This window comes from Lepidochelys olivacea (assembly GCF_965140295.1).
Source record: "Lepidochelys olivacea isolate rLepOli2 genome assembly, chromosome: 9".
In the NCBI taxonomy this organism is placed as follows: Eukaryota; Metazoa; Chordata; order Testudines; family Cheloniidae; genus Lepidochelys; species Lepidochelys olivacea.
The window spans coordinates 100,468,613-100,486,024 of NC_140419.1; the positions used below are offsets into that span (position 1 = coordinate 100,468,613).

The following is a 17,412-nucleotide window of genomic DNA, read 5'->3' on the forward strand; positions in this document are numbered from 1 at the left end:
CAGGTCCTCAAAGAATCAATCCTGAAGCACTTGCATGAGAGGAAAATGATCAGGAACAGCCAGCATGGATTCACCAAGGGAAGGTCATGCCTGACTAATCTAATCGCCTTTTATGATGAGATTACTGGTTCTGTGGATGAAGGGAAAGCAGTGGATGTATTGTTTCTTGACTTTGGCAAAGCTTTTGACACGGTCTCCCACAGTATTCTTGTCAGCAAGTTAAGGAAGTATGGGCTGGATGAATGCACTATAAGGTGGGTAGAAAGCTGGCTAGATTGTCGGGCTCAACGGGTAGTGATCAATGGCTCCATGTCTAGTTGGCAGCCGGTATCAAGTGGAGTGCCCCACGGGTCGGTCCTGGGGCCGGTTTTGTTCAATATCTTCATAAATGATCTGGAGGATGGTGTGGATTGCACTCTCAGCAAATTTGCGGATGATACTAAACTGGGAGGAGTGGTAGATACGCTGGAGGGGAGGGATAGGATACAGAAGGACCTAGACAAATTGGAGGATTGGGCCAAAAGAAATCTGATGAGGTTCAATAAGGATAAGTGCAGGGTCCTGCACTTAGGACGGAAGAACCTAATGCACAGCTACAGACTAGGGACCGCATGGCTAGGCAGCAGTTCTGCGGAAAAGGACCTAGGGATGACAGTGGACGAGAAGCTGGATATGAGTCAGCAGTGTGCCCTTGTTGCCAAGAAGGCCAATGGCATTTTGGGATGTATAAGTAGGGGCATAGCGAGCAGATCGAGGGACGTGATCGTTCCCCTCTATTCGACATTGGTGAGGTCTCATCTGGAGTACTGTGTCCAGTTTTGGGCCCCACACTTCAAGAAGGATGTGGATAAATTGGAGATAGTCCAGCGAAGGGCAACAAAAATGATTAGGGGACTGGAACACATGAGTTATGAGGAGAGGCTGAGGGAGCTGGGATTGTTTAGCCTGCAGAAGAGAAGAATGAGGGGGGATTTGATAGCTGCTTTCAACTACCTGAAAGGGGGTTCCAAAGAGGATGGCTCTAGACTGTTCTCAATGGTAGCAGATGACAGAACGAGGAGTAATGGTCTCAAGTTGCAGTGGGGGAGGTTTAGATTGGATATTAGGAAAAACTTTTTCACTAAGAGGGTGGTGAAACACTGGAATGCGTTACCTAGGGAGGTGGTAGAATCTCCTTCCTTAGAGGTTTTTAAGGTCAGGCTTGACAAAGCCCTGGCTGGGATGATTTAACTGGGAATTGGTCCTGCTTCGAGCAGGGGGTTGGACTAGATGACCTTCTGGGGTCCCTTCCAACCCTGATATTCTATGATTCTATGATGGCTGCTTCCAGAGCATCCCCTCCCGGGCTCAGGGTGAATCTGCAAGAGGCCCCCTGCCTCAATTTCTCTCTTCCAAGGGGCCGGTCACCTGCACACATTCTCCACCATGTCACAAGCCTTCCATGGGCTGCCCTACTGTGGCAGACCATGGCACGACCGGTGCAGTCACCTCACTAGTCCTCAGCCCAGTCCCTCTAGCTGGGAGGCTCCTCCGCCCTATTTCTGTCCCGGGTTTGCTTCTAGCTCTTGCCCGGAGACATCGACAGGCTCAGCCCTCCACCACTCCCCGGCCTGCAGCCCTCTCTGGCCCTCTGGCTTCAGCTCTCTCGCTCGGAGAGCCGCCAGGCATCTCCCTCTGCTGCTCCAAGTATCCAGCCCTTTCTGGCCGGCGGAGATTTGTGGGTGACCCACGACTGCCTCCTCCTCTGACCAGCCAGATCCACAGCTTGACGAGGGACCTCTCGCCGCTCCCTCCTTCTGGGGCGTCCCCTCCCCGAGGCGCTCCATCCTGCTTGGCTCCTTCTCTGAGCTCGCGGCCCCTGGACTCTCCCTCGCCTCTGGACCCTCTCCCATTTCATACTCCCCAGGGCAGCCCCACCCTCCTCACTACACCAAACGAGATGCGCCTGGCCTGGACAGGAGAGCTGCCCAGTTACAAGGCACACTGAGCCTCTCTCCAGCTGCCCGGGTGCTGGAACCTGCGCTTGCCGAGGCCGCGGCCGTCAGACCTGGCCAGTGCGGCTGAACGCCCAGCCTGGTGCACTGATTTTCAGAGCACGCCGAGCACCTGCCTCTGAGAGAGTCAGGCTCCTTTAAAGGGGTCTCAAAACAGTCACCCACCAATGGCACCTCTGCCGGGGTTCCCCCTTGACCCCCACGCTGGCCGCGCGGGAGCTGGGCTCCCCACCCGTCCCCACCTGCAGCTGCCCAGGAACCACTCTCAAGGGCACAGCTGCCGCGGCCAAGGGGAGCCCCCGCCGGGTCCTTTTCCATTTGGTGCTGCTGAGAGCAGCTGCTCTCGGGTGTCTCCCTTCCCCCGTCTCGCTCCTGCCGGCGCACACACAGGAGCCTCTCCAGCGGCTCGGAGGCACCACAGGCAGAAGCAGTGAAGCCTCTGCCTTCCCCTCCCCCCCTTAAGGCCGTGGGGGTGCGTACTGCACCCCACAGAGCTGGGGGCAGCAGGTGGCTCATAAACTGCTTCTGTCAGATAGAAAACAAGAGCTGTTCCTCCAGGCCTGAAGTTACAGCTCCCCTGCATCACAGACGAGGCCAGCAAAGCAACTTGCAGCCTTATCTGCCATTAGCTGCAGAGCCGCCTGGAGATTATTTCCCCTGAAGGACAAGGAGCTGCAACGCTGCATGTCAAAGGCCTTTGCACCCTACCTCTCTGACAAAGAGACTCTGAGCCTTCCTTTGAGCGTCTTCTGGCACCGTAGACTGGACAGTCCTCTGCTGGCGACCTATCACCGAGATCTGCGGGGAGGGAGGGAATAGAAAAAGAGATTTCATAGTTAATTGGGCCCTTATAAATTTTCAGTGAAAATAATAAATACTCTGGGCCTGATTCAAGGTCTGGTCACTCCCATTTGACCTGGTTGTAAGGCCTTTGAAATCAATGTAGAAGTGGACACTGAAATCAAAGGGGGTTCCCCAGCGTGGGAGTGGGTCAGTGGAGGAATGGATTAGGCCTTATATGTGAGAAGGAGCCAACACAAACTCACAGACACATCTTCCATCGGAAACATGAGCAGATCACGGAGAGGATCGCTGTAGATCTGGGCTTTCCTTTGCTGGACCACATTCTCGTAGTCCAGGGGTTCAATCACTTTGGTTTTTTCCTGAAGGAAAATAAAAGCAGAATAACAAAAGAGATAGTGAACAAAAATTGCAAATGTTGTACCTGAGACACTCAACCAAGAACTGAGATTCACTTCCCCAACACGAGTCATCAGTTCCACTTCTGCCCGAGGTTGGGTGCTACCGAATCTGGGTTACGCCAGGAGCCCTTTTCAAATCACATTAGTGACTTACAGCAATCTGCGCTTCCACAGCAATGTTCACCTGAGGATTTCAAAGCCTGGTACCAGGGAATTACTCATTACATCAGCCTTACAATCCTCCTGCCGTGTAGGTGAACATTACTATGCACATCCTCCAGGGTGAATCAGAGGTTCAGTGACATGCCCATGGTCACACAACTGCCTACAGAAAGAACAATCATCCTGATGGCTTTAAGCACTAGGCGCCCCGGTTCACACTCCCTCTCTCCCTTTAGCGTGGAAAACAAGCTGCCTGGACAGGTTAGCGGTCGTGCTTTTACAGCCCCTGCAAGGCACGGTACGTACCATTAGGAGTAGCTCACCTGCACTAGTCGAACCCCGCTGCAATGAGACCCCGACACTCAGCGTCGCTTGAGCCTTCCCTGTTTGAGGCTTGTTATGTGATGTGAACTGACAAGGTTTACGGGGCCTCGGGAAGCCTGCCATTCGCCAAGACGAAAGCAAACCAGCTGTTCCGAGCTCTGACTAGGAATCTTGCAGGATGGAAAGGAAGATCAACTCAATAATCCCTTTCAACACTTGAAACCTGAACGCCTAGCAATAAATCACGCCTCCAGGCCCACTGCCAGGCGAGAGTTTGTGGCAAGAACGATCGTAAACTCTCCGGGCCTGATTTTGCTTTCACTTCAAACGCGGGCTCGCCTATGTTCCAGGCACGAGACCAGCAGAGCTACACCATGGCAGCTGCGCCATCATAGTGCCGGCCCCCGCTACAGCGACGGAGGGGGCTTTTCGTTCCACCCCCTGAGAGGGAGCAGCGAGGTCGAAAGAATAATTCTCCCATTGACCTAGCAGTGTCTACACCAGGCCTTACTTTGGCTTAACTATAAGGCTGTGAATTTTTCACAGCTCTGAGCAATGTGGCTAAGGTTTAGGTGAAGACCTGGGCTATGGTAAACCAGGAGTAACTCCACTGAAATCCATGGGGGTCACACTGGGTAAAACTGGGGAGAGAGCCCAGTCAAGCCCTTTATAAGTCATTGATAAACATCTCTCGCTAGCAATGACTGTTCCACCTTTTTCCATACAGATCTGCCCATCGCCGAATTGATAACAGCTGCATATTTGATCATACGGAGGTGTCATCACATACATACTACGTTACTCTATCAGAAGATACAGCTTTACAATTTACTGCCTGCCACGGAAGGCCATTCCTTTTTTTTTTCCTTCCCAATTATTGCTGTTGCTGAAGAGAAAAACCAAATTATTATGTTATCCTTGGCAAGGTGCTTTTATCCGACCCCTTTGGGAGTCGGCATGCGTTAGCCCACAGCACTGCTGCGAAGGTATTGTAAAACCACTATGCTATTCACTGCTTTTCCTTTAGCCAGATTAGAGAGCACCAAAAATGAACAAAGGCTAAAAAAAGGGGGACAAAAAAAAAAGCAACGAACAGGAAAATTTACTCCAGGTCCAGCCCAGACTTTGGATTTCAGAAGCAATTATCAGACGCTTATCACAAGAGCTATGAAAATTAAACTTTAGACCAAATTCTTTTCAAAGGTTATAGACGTTGGGGAAGGATCACACTGAATGGAAAAATGAACTTCAGTCTATTAGCCTGGCCCTGTTGGGGAGTTAGGAGAAAAGTGTAACACTAAACAGCCCCTCCACAGAGGCTGTTTAATCCGTCTCCGCAGAGATTTTGATTACGTTTCACTCTGGAACCGGAGATAACCCACGTCACAAGAGTAGCATGTTCAGATGAAGCAGAAACATACTATTTTTAACCACCAATAAACTTTGCTCCAGACTCATGGGCATGTTTTGGTTGTGGCCCACTTTCATGTAATTAAATATTAAGCCACCATCCCATCCTACAGGAAAGTATCCCACTGAGGTTCAAGGCAGTTTCTCTTAAGCCAGGCATAGAGGGTCAGGCCCAAGAGAAGAACTGTTATAAAGAATGAGAAGTGAAGCATTCAGCAGCTTATATTTTGCAGGTGACCATCAAAATTCCAGCAACTGCCCTGTGCAAAAGCCTCACAGATAACAGCTTCTGCTTCAGAGACAAATGGCCTCAGCACGAGGGGCTCCTAGCACCCACAACTCCCCATTTCGCTTTCAAACACAGAACTGTGGGTGCTGAGCACAACACAGGATCAGACCCAAATGCATTTCTGAACAGCCGGGCAGAACACACTGAGAATGCTACACAAGTAGCAGGACTGACAACCCCAAATGTTAAACGAGCCAGGCCATAAAACATCAAGAGATTGGCTTAAATATTGAGAGTTTTTTTTAAAAAATCATACATAATAAGTTCTTTTTCTTGGCTTTCTGGTTTCTGAATCTTTAGAGTGTGCTGGGGTCGTATTTTCAAGCTTTCTTCTACAACCATACAGGCTAGAGACTGACTTTTTTTTTTTTTAAATGAACACAGAGTCTCACGCAATCACAGGACTCCAGCAGCTGGGGATTTAAGGAAAACACCATCGATAGTGAAAGTTAGCAACACTGTGTTGACATTTGGCAATCAGTCAGAGGCCCCAGAACTGGCTGGCTGGCTACGAACTACCTCGAAGAGTCTCTCTGGAAACACTGCTTTTGAGAAACAGGAACACCAGCCATATCAGATGGACTGTCCCAGATCAGATCCTTGGCACCCGCCAGCGAGCACTTGATGGGACTCAGAATGGAAGTGGGGTGCAACGGCGGCTTTAAATGAAACTTGTGCTCGCACGATCCTGGGACCACCCTGTGCAGCACGAGCTAGAGCCTCCTGAAGGATGGGAACTTTAACTCTCTCCTCACACCCATTTGGGCCTGATCCCAGGAGACCCTTAGCACACCCTGACATTTGCCGCACTCCCTCAAGAGCTGCACCCTTGCCAGAGGGCACTCAGCCCTTGGGATGGTGGAGACCTCAACAAGTCCAGGCACGTCACACCCCCAAACGCTCGCATTTCACCTGCGGTTTGACTCTCCCGATCTCACACACGCTGTGGCAGGAGGACATTGATAGGCTCCTCGTAGACATAGCTGTGTCTTTACTTGTGCTTCCTAGTGCAGCAATCCCCACTTGCGCAGGGTTTGGCATTCTCCAAATTCTTACGGAGAATTAATCTGCAGAAATTCAAGGATTTGCTTGAAAATTAAAACCCTGCCATTGCTCTCCATACAAAGTCATTACAAGCAGTTGCCAGGACACAGTCATGTTACGTATTATGTAATCACTGTAAACCATGGTATCCTGATTCCATTTGGCAGACCGATCTAATGAAATGTAATAGTGGGTTAACATCGTTACATGCCATTATTTGTTCTTTAAAATAAACACGCTCATATTAAGATTTGGGGGTGGGGATGTTAAAAAAAACGAGAGTGATGCCACGACAGGATGATACCCAGCTAAAGCAAACACCCAAGGCTCTAAGGAGACAGCACTGAAGTATCCAGTAGCATTATACCTGAGGGAGTGATCAGGCCAAACGCTGCCCTGGGGTCCATGCAGGGTTTTGTCCCCATGTCCATAAGGCAGCAGCCACATTAGTAACAAAAGGCCAACTTCTGCCATCTTTACCCAAGCAAAGGGTACTCCTACTGATGTCAAGGGAAATTTTGTCTGATTAAGGACTGATGAAGTTGAGCCAGAATTCCCTCCTGCTCCTCTCCTGACCAGCTGCACAGTTGTTTTTGGCCTCCCTCTATGGTGGGAGGAGAGGCTGCCTAGCTGGCTGTCTCTTTTGGTTCTCATACTGCACCCATCTTCATGGTTCCTGAGATCCCATTTTCATTTCTGCCCTGCGACACCCGAGGATTTCCTTCTCTGGCATCTCATGGAGTTGCACCTGCTGATGCTATGACGGAATTCGGCTTTACGCCTTAGAATATAGTTTTGTTTCAGTACATACATCTGATCTGTTAGGCCTGGTCTACACTACGAGTTTATGTCAGATTTAGCAGTGTTAAATCCGAATTAACCCTGCACCCGTCCACACAATGAAGCCATTTTCTCAACACAAAGGGCTCTTAAAACCGATTTCTGTACTCCTCCCCAACGAAGGGATTAGCGCTGAAATCAACATTGCCATTTTGAATTAGTGTTAGTGTGGATGCAATTTGAAGGTATTGGCCTCCGGGAACTATCCCACAGTGCACCATTGTGACCGTTCTGGACAGCACTCTGAACTCGGATGCACTGGCCAGGTGTGCAGGAAAAGCCCTGGGAACTTTTGAATCTCACTTCCTGTTTGGTCAGGCGAGCTCATCAGCAGAGGTGACCATGCAGTCCCAGAATCGAAAAAGAGCTCCAGCCTGGACCGAACGGGAGGTACTGGATCTGATCACTGTATGGAGAGAGGAATCCATGCCATCAGAACTACGTTCCAAAAGATGAAATGCCAAAACATTTCAAAAAATCTCAGAGGCCATGAGGGACAGAGGCTACATCAGGGATGCAACGCAGTGCCGCCTGAAACTTAAGGAGCTCAGACAAGTGTACCAGAAAACCAAAGAATCAAACAGACGTTCCGGGACAGAGCCCCAGACATTCCACTTCTACGCTGAGCTGCATGCAATTCTAGGGGGGGCCCACAACCACTATCTCACTCCTGTCCGTGGATTCTGAGGATGGGATACTCTCCGCCATGGCTGAGGATTTGCAGATGGGGAAGATGAGGAGGAGCAGCAGCAGCAGCTTGGGGAGAGCGCACAGCACACTGTTCTCCCCGACGGCCAGGATCTTTTTTTTATCACCTGGACTGAAATACCCTCCCAACCCAACGAAGCCGGAGAAGGGAGCTCTGGTGACTGTACCTTTTTAAATATAATACATGTTATAAAAGCAAGTGTTTTTTAATGATTAAGTAGCCCTGAGGACTTGAGATGCATTCGTGGCCAGTACAGCTACTGGAAAAGTCTGTTAACGTGTCTGGGGATGGAGCGGAAATCCTCCAGGGACATCTCCATGAAGGTCTCCTGGAGGTACTCAAAAAGCCTTTACAGAAGGTTTCTGGGGACAGCAGCCTTATTCCGTCCTCCATGGTAGGACACTTTACCACGCCATGCTAGTAGCAAGTAATCTGGTATCGTTACATGACAAAGCCTGGCAGTGTATGGTCCCGGTGTTTGCTGGCATTCACGCAACATCTGTTCTTTATCTCTCTGTGTTATCCTCAGGAGAGTGATATTGTCCATGGTAACCTGGTTGAAACAGGGGAATTTAATTAAGGGGACATTCAGAGGTGCCCGTTCCTACTGGGCTGTTTGCCTGTGGCTGAAAAGAAATCCTCCCCGCAGTTAGCCACATGGTGGGGGGGGGGGAGAGGCATTGATGCTAAGCTGTTCGCGTTTGGCTAGCAGGCACCTTCCCTAACACCAGCCAGGTGGTGGGGGGAGGGGAAAAGCAATCATCCCAGAGAAATGGAAGCGGGGAGGGGGTTAGTTTGGTTTCTGCTGCTGCACCTTAACAGGAAAACTGCAGCACAAAATGGCCAACTCAACGTGCTTTGCTTGGTATGGGAAAGCAGGGGGCTGCTGTTATGAAGGTTGCAGAAGCCGAAAGACTATGGCTTAACATGGCTGCCTGCAAGCCGAATTCTGTTGCCCGGCCCTGCGTGTGTGATCTCTAACACCGAAGCCGCAGGCACTCAATATAAAAGATGCAAAATGCGACCATGTACCAAAATCACATGTGCTATGCAATGTGAATAGTGCTGTTCACCGTGAAAGAGTGTAGCCGTTGTTCTGTAAAATGTACCTTTTAAAATACTTCACTCCCTTTTTTTCTTCCAGCAGCTGCAAATGTTTCAAGCCTCCCTCCTCCGTCCCAGAGGCTCTCTCAGATAAGGCGGCGAAAAAAACGCACCCGCGATGAAGTGGTCTCTGAGCTCATGCAGTCGTCCGGCACCGACAGAGCTGTGTGGAGGGACACAATAGCAGAGTACAGGACAGTGGCCGATGAACTTGAGGAGAGGTGGCGGCAGGAAGATCAGGAGAGGAATGAGGCAACGCTAGGGCTACTGCGGGATCAAACGGCGTCCGGTGGAGGTTCATGAACGGCGCAGGATCACAGGCTGCCACTGCAGCCCCTGCTTAACTGCCCTCCTTCCTCCCCAAGTTGCATGGGCTCCTCACCCAGATGCCCAAGAACGCGGGGGAGGCCGGGGGGGGGGGGGAGGCTCCGGGCACCCAACCACTCCACACCACTGGACAGCCCAAGCAACGGAAGGTTGGCATTCAACAAGTTTTGAAGTGGCCTTTTCCTTCCCTCCTACCCTCCTCCCACACCCCACCCGGGCTACCTTGTGAATTATCTCCCTATTTTTATAATCAATTAATAAAGAATACATGTTTTTTAAATGATAGTGACTTTATTTCCTTTGCAAGCAAGCTGTGATCAAAGGGGGGAGGGAGGGTGGCTTACAGGGAATTTAGAGGCAACCAAGGGGGTAGGTTTTCATCAAGGAGAAACAAACAAGTGTCACACAGTACCCTGGCCAGTCAAGAAACTGGTTTTCAAAGCTTCTCTGATGCGCAGCACTTCCTGCTGTGCTCTTCTAATTGCCCTGGTGTCTGGCTATGCGTATTCAACAGGCAGGCAATTTGCATCAACCTCCCACCCCGCCATAAACGTCTCCCCCTTACTCTCACAGATATTGTGGAACACACAGCAAGCAGCAATAACAATGGGATATTGGTTTCGCTGAGGTCTGAGCGAGTTAGTAAACTGCGCCAGCAACCCTTTAAATGTCCAAATGCACATTCTACCACCATTCTGCACTTGCTCAGCCTATAGTTGAACAGCTCCTTACTACTGTCCAGGGTGCCTGTGTACGGCTTCATGAGCCAGGGCATTAAGGGGTAGGCTGGGTCCCCAAGGATAACTATAGGCATTTCAACATCCCCAACACTTATTTTCTGGTCTAGGAAGTAAATCCCTTCCTGCAGCCGTTTAAACAGACCAGTGTTCCTGAAGACACGAACGTCATGAAACTTTCGCGGCCATCCCACGTTGATGTTGGTGAAACGTCCCTTGTGGTACGCTTGCAGCACTATAGAAAAGTACCCCTTGCGGTTTATGTACTCACCGGCTTGGTGCTCCAGAGCCAAGATAGGGATATGCGTTCCGTCTATGGCCCCACCACAGTTAGGGAATCCCATTGCAGCAAAGCCATCCACTATGACCCGCACATTTCCCAGGGTCACTACCCTTTGATTGCGTTGGCTACTTGCATCACAGCAGCCCCCACAGTAGATTTGCCCACTCCAAATTGATTACCAACTGACCGGTAGCTGTCTGGCGTTGCAAGCTTCCACAGGGCTATTGCCACTCGCTTCTCAACTGTGAGGGCTGCTCTCCTCTTGGTATTCTTGTGCTTCAGGGCAGGGGAAAGCAAGTCACAAAGTTCCATGAAAGTGCCCTTACGCATGTGAAAGTTTCGGAGCCACTGGGAATCATCCCAGACCTGCAACGCTATGCGGTCCCACCACTCTGTGCATGTTTCCCGGGCCCAGAATTGGTGTTCCACGGCATGAGCCTGCCCCATTAACACCATGATCTCCAAATTGCGGGGGAACGCCGTTTTAGAAAAAAGCGTGTTCATGTCCTCATCACCGCGCTGCTGTCGCCTCCTTGCCTGGTTTTTCAGGTGCTGGTTCTGCATACATTGCACGATAATGCGCGAGGTGTTTACAATGGTCATAACTGCTGGGGTGAGCTGAACGGGCTCCATGCTTGCTGTGCTATGGTATCTGCTCCTGCTCGGGCAATCCAGGGAAAAGGGCGCGAAACGATTGTTTGCCGTTGCTCTGGCTGGGGCGAGGGAGGCGACTGACAACATGGCTTACAGGGTTGGCTTACAGGGAATTAAAATCAACAAAGGGGGTGGCTTTGCGAGAAACAGAATGGCCCCCTCAAGGATAGAACTCAAAACTTCAAGGATAGAACTCAAAACTGGGTTGAGCAGCCCATTGATTTCACAGAGGGAGGGAGGAAAATAGGAGTACAAAACAAATCTGGTCTATTTCTTGTTTTGAGCCACTTCATCTAGCTTTATACATCTTGCTGGCAGCAGACGGTGTAGTACGACCGCTAGCCATCGTCATCTCCTGGGTGCCCGGCAGAAGACGGTGCAGTAGGACTGCTGGCCATCATATTCTCCTGGCTGCTGATTAAAAGACAGTGCACTGCCGGTAGGACTGAATCACCATGAGACGAAACTTAAAAGGGAAATGACCTGGCTGAGCCACTCCCATGTTTGCCCAGGTGCCCTGACCTCACCGAGGTCGGCTAAAAGAGCACCCTGGACTACGGCGACGACGGCTACCAGTCATACTGCACTGTCTGCTGCCAAAAGGCAATAAACGATTGCTGTGTAGCAATGCAGTACAGCGTCTGCCAGCACCCAGCAGACATACGGTGACGGTGAGCTGAGCGGGCTCCATGCTTGCCGTGGTATGGCCTCTGCACAGGTAACTCAGGGAAAAAGGCACAAAACGATTGTCTGCTGTTGGTTTCACGGAGGGAAGCAGGGAGGGAGGGAAGGAAGGGGGTTGCCTGACGATATGTACCCAGAACCACCTGTGACAATGTTTTAGCCTTATCAGGCATTGGGATTTCTACCCAGAATTCAAATGGGCACCGGAGACTGCGGGAACTGTGGGTTAGCTACCCACAATGCAACGCTCCAGAAGTCAACAGTTGCCTCGGTACTGTGGACACACTCCGCTGACTACGTGCACTTAGAGCATTTGTGTGGGGACACACACAATCAACTGTATAAAAACATAAAAGCGCTTCCTACAAAACCGACTTCTATAAATTTGACCTAATTTCGTAGTGTAGACATATCCTTAGCAAACAAAGGATACTTCCCAATAACTGCAACCAAAGAGGCAGAAATGCCATTTTGTGTAAGAAGAGTGCTGCGGCCCCGTTGCTTAAGCACAAAAAAGGAAGTGGTATCATATGATTAAAACTGAAATACCTTGATACGATTTGCATATTCTCCAACAATGCAATGTGCTGTGGAAAACGATTTTGCCAGCAGCGGTACTAGAAAATTAGTACACCATTCCCTTTATAAAACCAGGAAATATTAGAAAACTTATTTTTCTTTAACGTTTCTCTATGCGCTCACAAATTAAATACCCGATTATGTTATTTTAAGGATAAAATTGCTATTATTTAGGGTTTTTGTTTACTCATTTTTAACTAACTTCTATCAATAACATCTCATCAGCTTGAATATAAGGAGATACTATTTCCTTTTAACACCTGCAAATAACTCCAATTCACGTTACGAGAAGGTCCTTGTGTCCAGTAAGATGAAAACGGATCCTTCAATTTGTTCTTTTAGGGCTGTGGTCAAAAAGAATACTCAATAAATTCAGTAACCTAGGGCAGCTGTGCCAGTCTGTCTCCAGTGACACTAAAGTTTAAGATGTTAGCCTTGTTTTATATACATCGTAAAGCATGTTTTGCAGGGTATCAAATACTGGCTTTATACTGCCTTTTTTCCCCTTTATGAATGGGCTGCTGTTAACTTATATCATGTGTTGTAAACGAAAATGAGTTTCATTTTAATAATCAGACTTGTTAGGAATAAGGAAAGAATTTTAAATATCCAGCGTGAATCTCATTGTTTATTGCTCCTTATTTACTTTTTTGCATTTTCCCCACTGCGGACAACTGAAATCAAATAAGTGCTTTTCACATTGGTTTAAAGTTAGTTTAATTTTCAAGGGCTGCAATATCCCCCGGAGGTTTTCCATTTGATTAAACACAGCTGTTCCCACTCTGTTTTAAAAACAAAACAAACTCTGTCTCCAATTGGTTTTCACAAATTGTACATTTGGGGCCAAGCGAGGTTGACTATAAGGCTGTGAGAGGATGAACAATGCTCATTGCATAGGATGTCCCAACGTCTGGGGAAGGCTCAATCAGGAAGTAATTTGGGGTTAATTTTTAATGCAATAAGTAACAATGAGATCTTAAGTTTCCTACAGCACTTTAAAAAAAGATCCACCTTTCACTTCAAGCTTCCTCGAACTGGCATGTGCGCCAACAGAAAAACACCCCTCCCTCAACCTCAGGACCTGGTTCTGCAACCTGCTGAGTCAGGCTTGCCAGCCCATCCCTGCAGGAGGCTACCACAGGAGCTACATGCTGTTTAAGCCCTAGTTTCCTGCCTTAAGTGGTGCCTGGCCTCATGTGGCTCGTCAGCAAGCAGGGAATTTCATGCCGTGTGAATAGCGCACACAGGTTTTCATGTACGCTCTTTGAATCGCCGCCTCGGTGAGCTTTGGGTTGGCAATGGAGAGGCCCTGTGAGAAGCCAGTGTCTAACTGCCCCCACCTGATTTTCCATTCAACGTTCTTTTCGTGCAGTAATGCCCGTGTGGATTAGCTCAAACATCTGAAACGGTGCCATCAAAATCGCTCTCTGGAAATGTGTGTGTCACCCTGCACACAACCCTCCACGAATTCCGCCAAGCTCCGGCGGGGTGCTGATGCCAGCAAAATCCTTCAGACGCAGACATGATGAGCCCACCAGACAAACTAGCAACTTGGAAAACAAGAGGTGCTTGCCAGAGAGCCTGTGCACTCTCGCAAGTGGGTAACTTCTGAGAATTACGCAGGCCGTGTTATACTGCACGAACCACAGCCACATGGAAGAGCTAATTCTGGAGACTTCCCAGGACGAGGCCCCGGGTCGGGTGCACAGTCGCAGGACAAGGAGCTCCATCACAGATGCATCACTGTGCAGATCCATCACTGTGCAGTTTCCCCTAGCGAGGCAGGGATCTGTGAAGCCACAGGGGCCGGTCAAAGTGCTACCAATGCCTCTGGTTTTAAAACATAAGAACGGCCAGACAGGGTCAGACCAAAGGTCCATCGAGCCCAGTATCCTGTCTGCTGACCGTGGCCAGTGAAGGTGCCCCAGAGGGAATGAACAGAACAGGGAATCATCAAGTGATCCATCCCCTGTTGCCCATTCCCACCTTCTGGCAAACAGAGGCTAGGGACATCCCAGCTAATAGCCACTGATGGACCTATCCTCCGTGAACTTATCTAGCTCTTTTTTGAACCCTGTTATAGTCTTGGTCTTCACAACGTCCTCTAGCAAAGAGTTCCACAGGTTGACTCTGCGTTGTGTGAAGAAATACTTCCCTTTCTTTGTTTTAAACATGCTGCCTATTAATTTCATTTGGTGGCCCCTAGTCCTTGTGTTAGTTTTATTACAAGTCTTGTGATAGCTTTTTGTAAGACCCTTGCTCCTGGAGTCATGTGATTATGTGAGAATCTCAGTTAACATTTGTTTAAAAAAAAACAAAACCAAAAAAACCAAAAAAAAAACAAAGGAAGTTACTAGCTTTCACAATTGCAGAGAAAAGATTGAAAATGGGACCCCCAAAAGCTCAAAAACAAGAAAGCAAATCAAAAGAACCTGATATTTATTGCTGTTAATGTCTCACGGTTTTCAAGCCATTCTCTCTGAATGCTTAGATTGGCAATGCTGATACCACAGCAACACTGTGGGGATGAAAGCCAACCCCCACCCTTCCAGTCTTCCTCCCCCCCCAGCCCACGGCATCGGTGGTCCCAGGCTATCATGGCCTTCCACACTCACAGCAGTGTGATGAGAGTGAGGGGATGGGAGCTGAATTTGACTTCACGTACTTATGGCAAGAGCCCGCAGCCTTTACTCAGACGTCACTGCCTGAGCTGGGACTGAGCGCTGATGGCAGGAAGTGGCCCTGAATGTAGTCACTGGTTAGCATCCCCGGACAGCTCTCTTATTTCAGTCAAACAGAATGCACTGGGACAATGTGCCAAATACTTGCTAGTGATGGGCAGAAACATCCTAAAAGTCACTTTCCTGGCTTGCAGCTTTATATCCTGCATGCACAAAAATAGAGTCGGACTTTCTCTGAGCCAAGCTGCTTCCTGAACAAACCAGCCTTTAACACATGGCTCTGAACACGCAACAACATTTGCTGCAGTGCCAATTAAGGTAAATCAGTAACTCTGTTGCTAAACTCAAGTCTTGAGCCTGCATTCTCCTTCACACTTGGACCCCGTTCTACTGCTCCGGCAGTGGGGAAGACTGTAATTCATGTCCACCTTAAGAGTCTGTCACACTGCAGAAGCAGTGTAACGGGGCTGCAGGGATTCACTTTGAGTGAGAGTTTCTAGAGCACATCCCAGCATGGGCATCTTTAAAGGAACTGGTATCAACTGAATTATAAAGACTTCAAGGTCTAAACATGAACCCAAGCCCTTCTTACAAGAGACTTTTACACCTGTACAGCACTAGCAATTGGTGTTACCGAGCTCCTAAAAATAACCCAGCGTTTCCTCCGCTCTTCTGCGCTAAGGGGCCTCTTTGGATTTTAATTACGTTCAACAAAGCATCTGATGTAACTTACACCCTCTTATTTATAGCATCAGGATGGCAGGGTTCCCCCTGAGGCTCTGGCCTGCAAGGAGGGTTCAGGGAGAGTTGAGGAAACCCAGCACCTTTCAGGAACAGACCTTCAGCTGCATGCGGGGAAACTTCACAGACCTACGGATCTGAGCTCTTAACCACCTAGTCCAGCCACTGACTAGGGTGACCAGATGTCCCAATTTTACAGGGACAGTCCCGATTTTTGGGTTTCTCTCTTATATAGGCTCCTATTACCCCCACACCCATCCCAGGTTTTCACACTTGCTGTCTGGTCACCCTACCACCAACAAGTGCAAAATACTCACAAGGGTTTGCCAGGCTGGGCCTTTCAGTACCCAGAGCCAAAGGTGTTTTCCATTCCTTTTTTTCAAAGATGTGAGAAGTGTGATCCCTTAACCAGCAGACTCTGCAATGCCCAGCCAGGCAGGGAGGTCGGAGAGGGGGTTAGGGCTTTCTAGTTTTCTCTCAAGGCTCTCAATCACCTAAAGCCTGAATGGAAGCTGCCCACTCACATGCATGAAATAGACACAAAATCACAGTGTCTGAGGTCAGTTTACATTTTTTCAGTGAAGGATAGCACCACATAATTTTCAAGGGCATCAAATCACTCTCCATCCAGTCCTCCCTGTATCAGCTGCAGCCTGCATTGGCCCAGGAACCCATACTGCTGAATAACTCCACTGGGTTACATGGCAGAGACACATCACATTAGTTTTACTTATCACCAAAACACAACCCAGCTGGCTGCCACAAGCCATAAGATGATTTAGAGCAATGTCTTCAAAGTGAAACTGAAAGATGCAGGTCAAGTCTTTGTAAACAAACTTGACTGTTAGCCCACAGCACAGCTATGATCCAGGAGAACCTGAATTCCTCGGTTACAAGTTGTCACCCAGTTAGAGAGAAGTATTTTTATGTACCTGATGCAAATTATAACTGCAATCTGGTAGGTTGGCAAGACAGACATCAAAAATATATCTTTGCTCTCCGGCATGTATCAAAGAGTGCTGATCTAACAGGGCTGGAGACGAAGCTTTTTAAGCCCTGAAAGAAGATTTCAAAAGTCTTTGTTTTGTTGCTGAGCTCTGTTAAACTGCAGACCACAGACACCTCCTGGTGTAAATGTTTCCGCCCCTTGCTATTACATCCGCAGATGGCACCAACAGAATTGTGACAGAAGAGGAGAAGCAATTGCATTAAAGCGATTTACAATTAGAAGCCGACTCCCGACACTGTAGCACAAAGGAGCTTGGCTACCTCGGCAACAAAATCACTATCTTCTTCCAGGGAGAATCAAGACAGTCCCACCGAAAGAGAGAGGTGGGTCACAGTCAGAGATATGGCAGGTGTTGACACTGGGCTGCATTAAATTTACAAGCTAACACACATTGCTCCATGGAGTAACATTTCCCAACCCGGTTACAACACTCATTCTGTACAGATTATGAGGTGAAGCATCCTCCCATTAAAGAGTCTGGTCCCACACCAAAGCCTCCATCAAGCAGAGCAAAGCAAACCATAAAGCTCAGCAATTTTCTACCTCAGTGACTCCACTGGTGGCAAAGAAATTCAGTGCTGATCTCTCTTTGCCATGTGAGGAATCAGGGCTGCCTATGGGGAATAGTGCCAAACTAGG

The 17,412-nt window shown here is 48.9% G+C and overlaps 1 protein-coding gene across 5 annotated transcripts in view; it reads right to left on the bottom strand.

Moving 5' to 3' along the window:
• Positions 1–17,412, bottom strand: part of DOCK11 (dedicator of cytokinesis 11) — a 130,622-nt gene that overhangs the window by 87,127 nt on the left and 26,083 nt on the right. For all 5 annotated transcript variants that reach the window (XM_084639107.1, XM_084639106.1, XM_084639105.1 and 2 more), the window contains exons 2-3: positions 3,041–3,157; positions 2,703–2,792 (exon numbers count right to left, since the gene is read on the bottom strand). In XM_084639107.1, the coding sequence (XP_084495233.1) occupies positions 2,703–2,792; positions 3,041–3,157 (207 nt within the window). The remainder of the gene's footprint in view (positions 1–2,702; positions 2,793–3,040; positions 3,158–17,412) is intronic.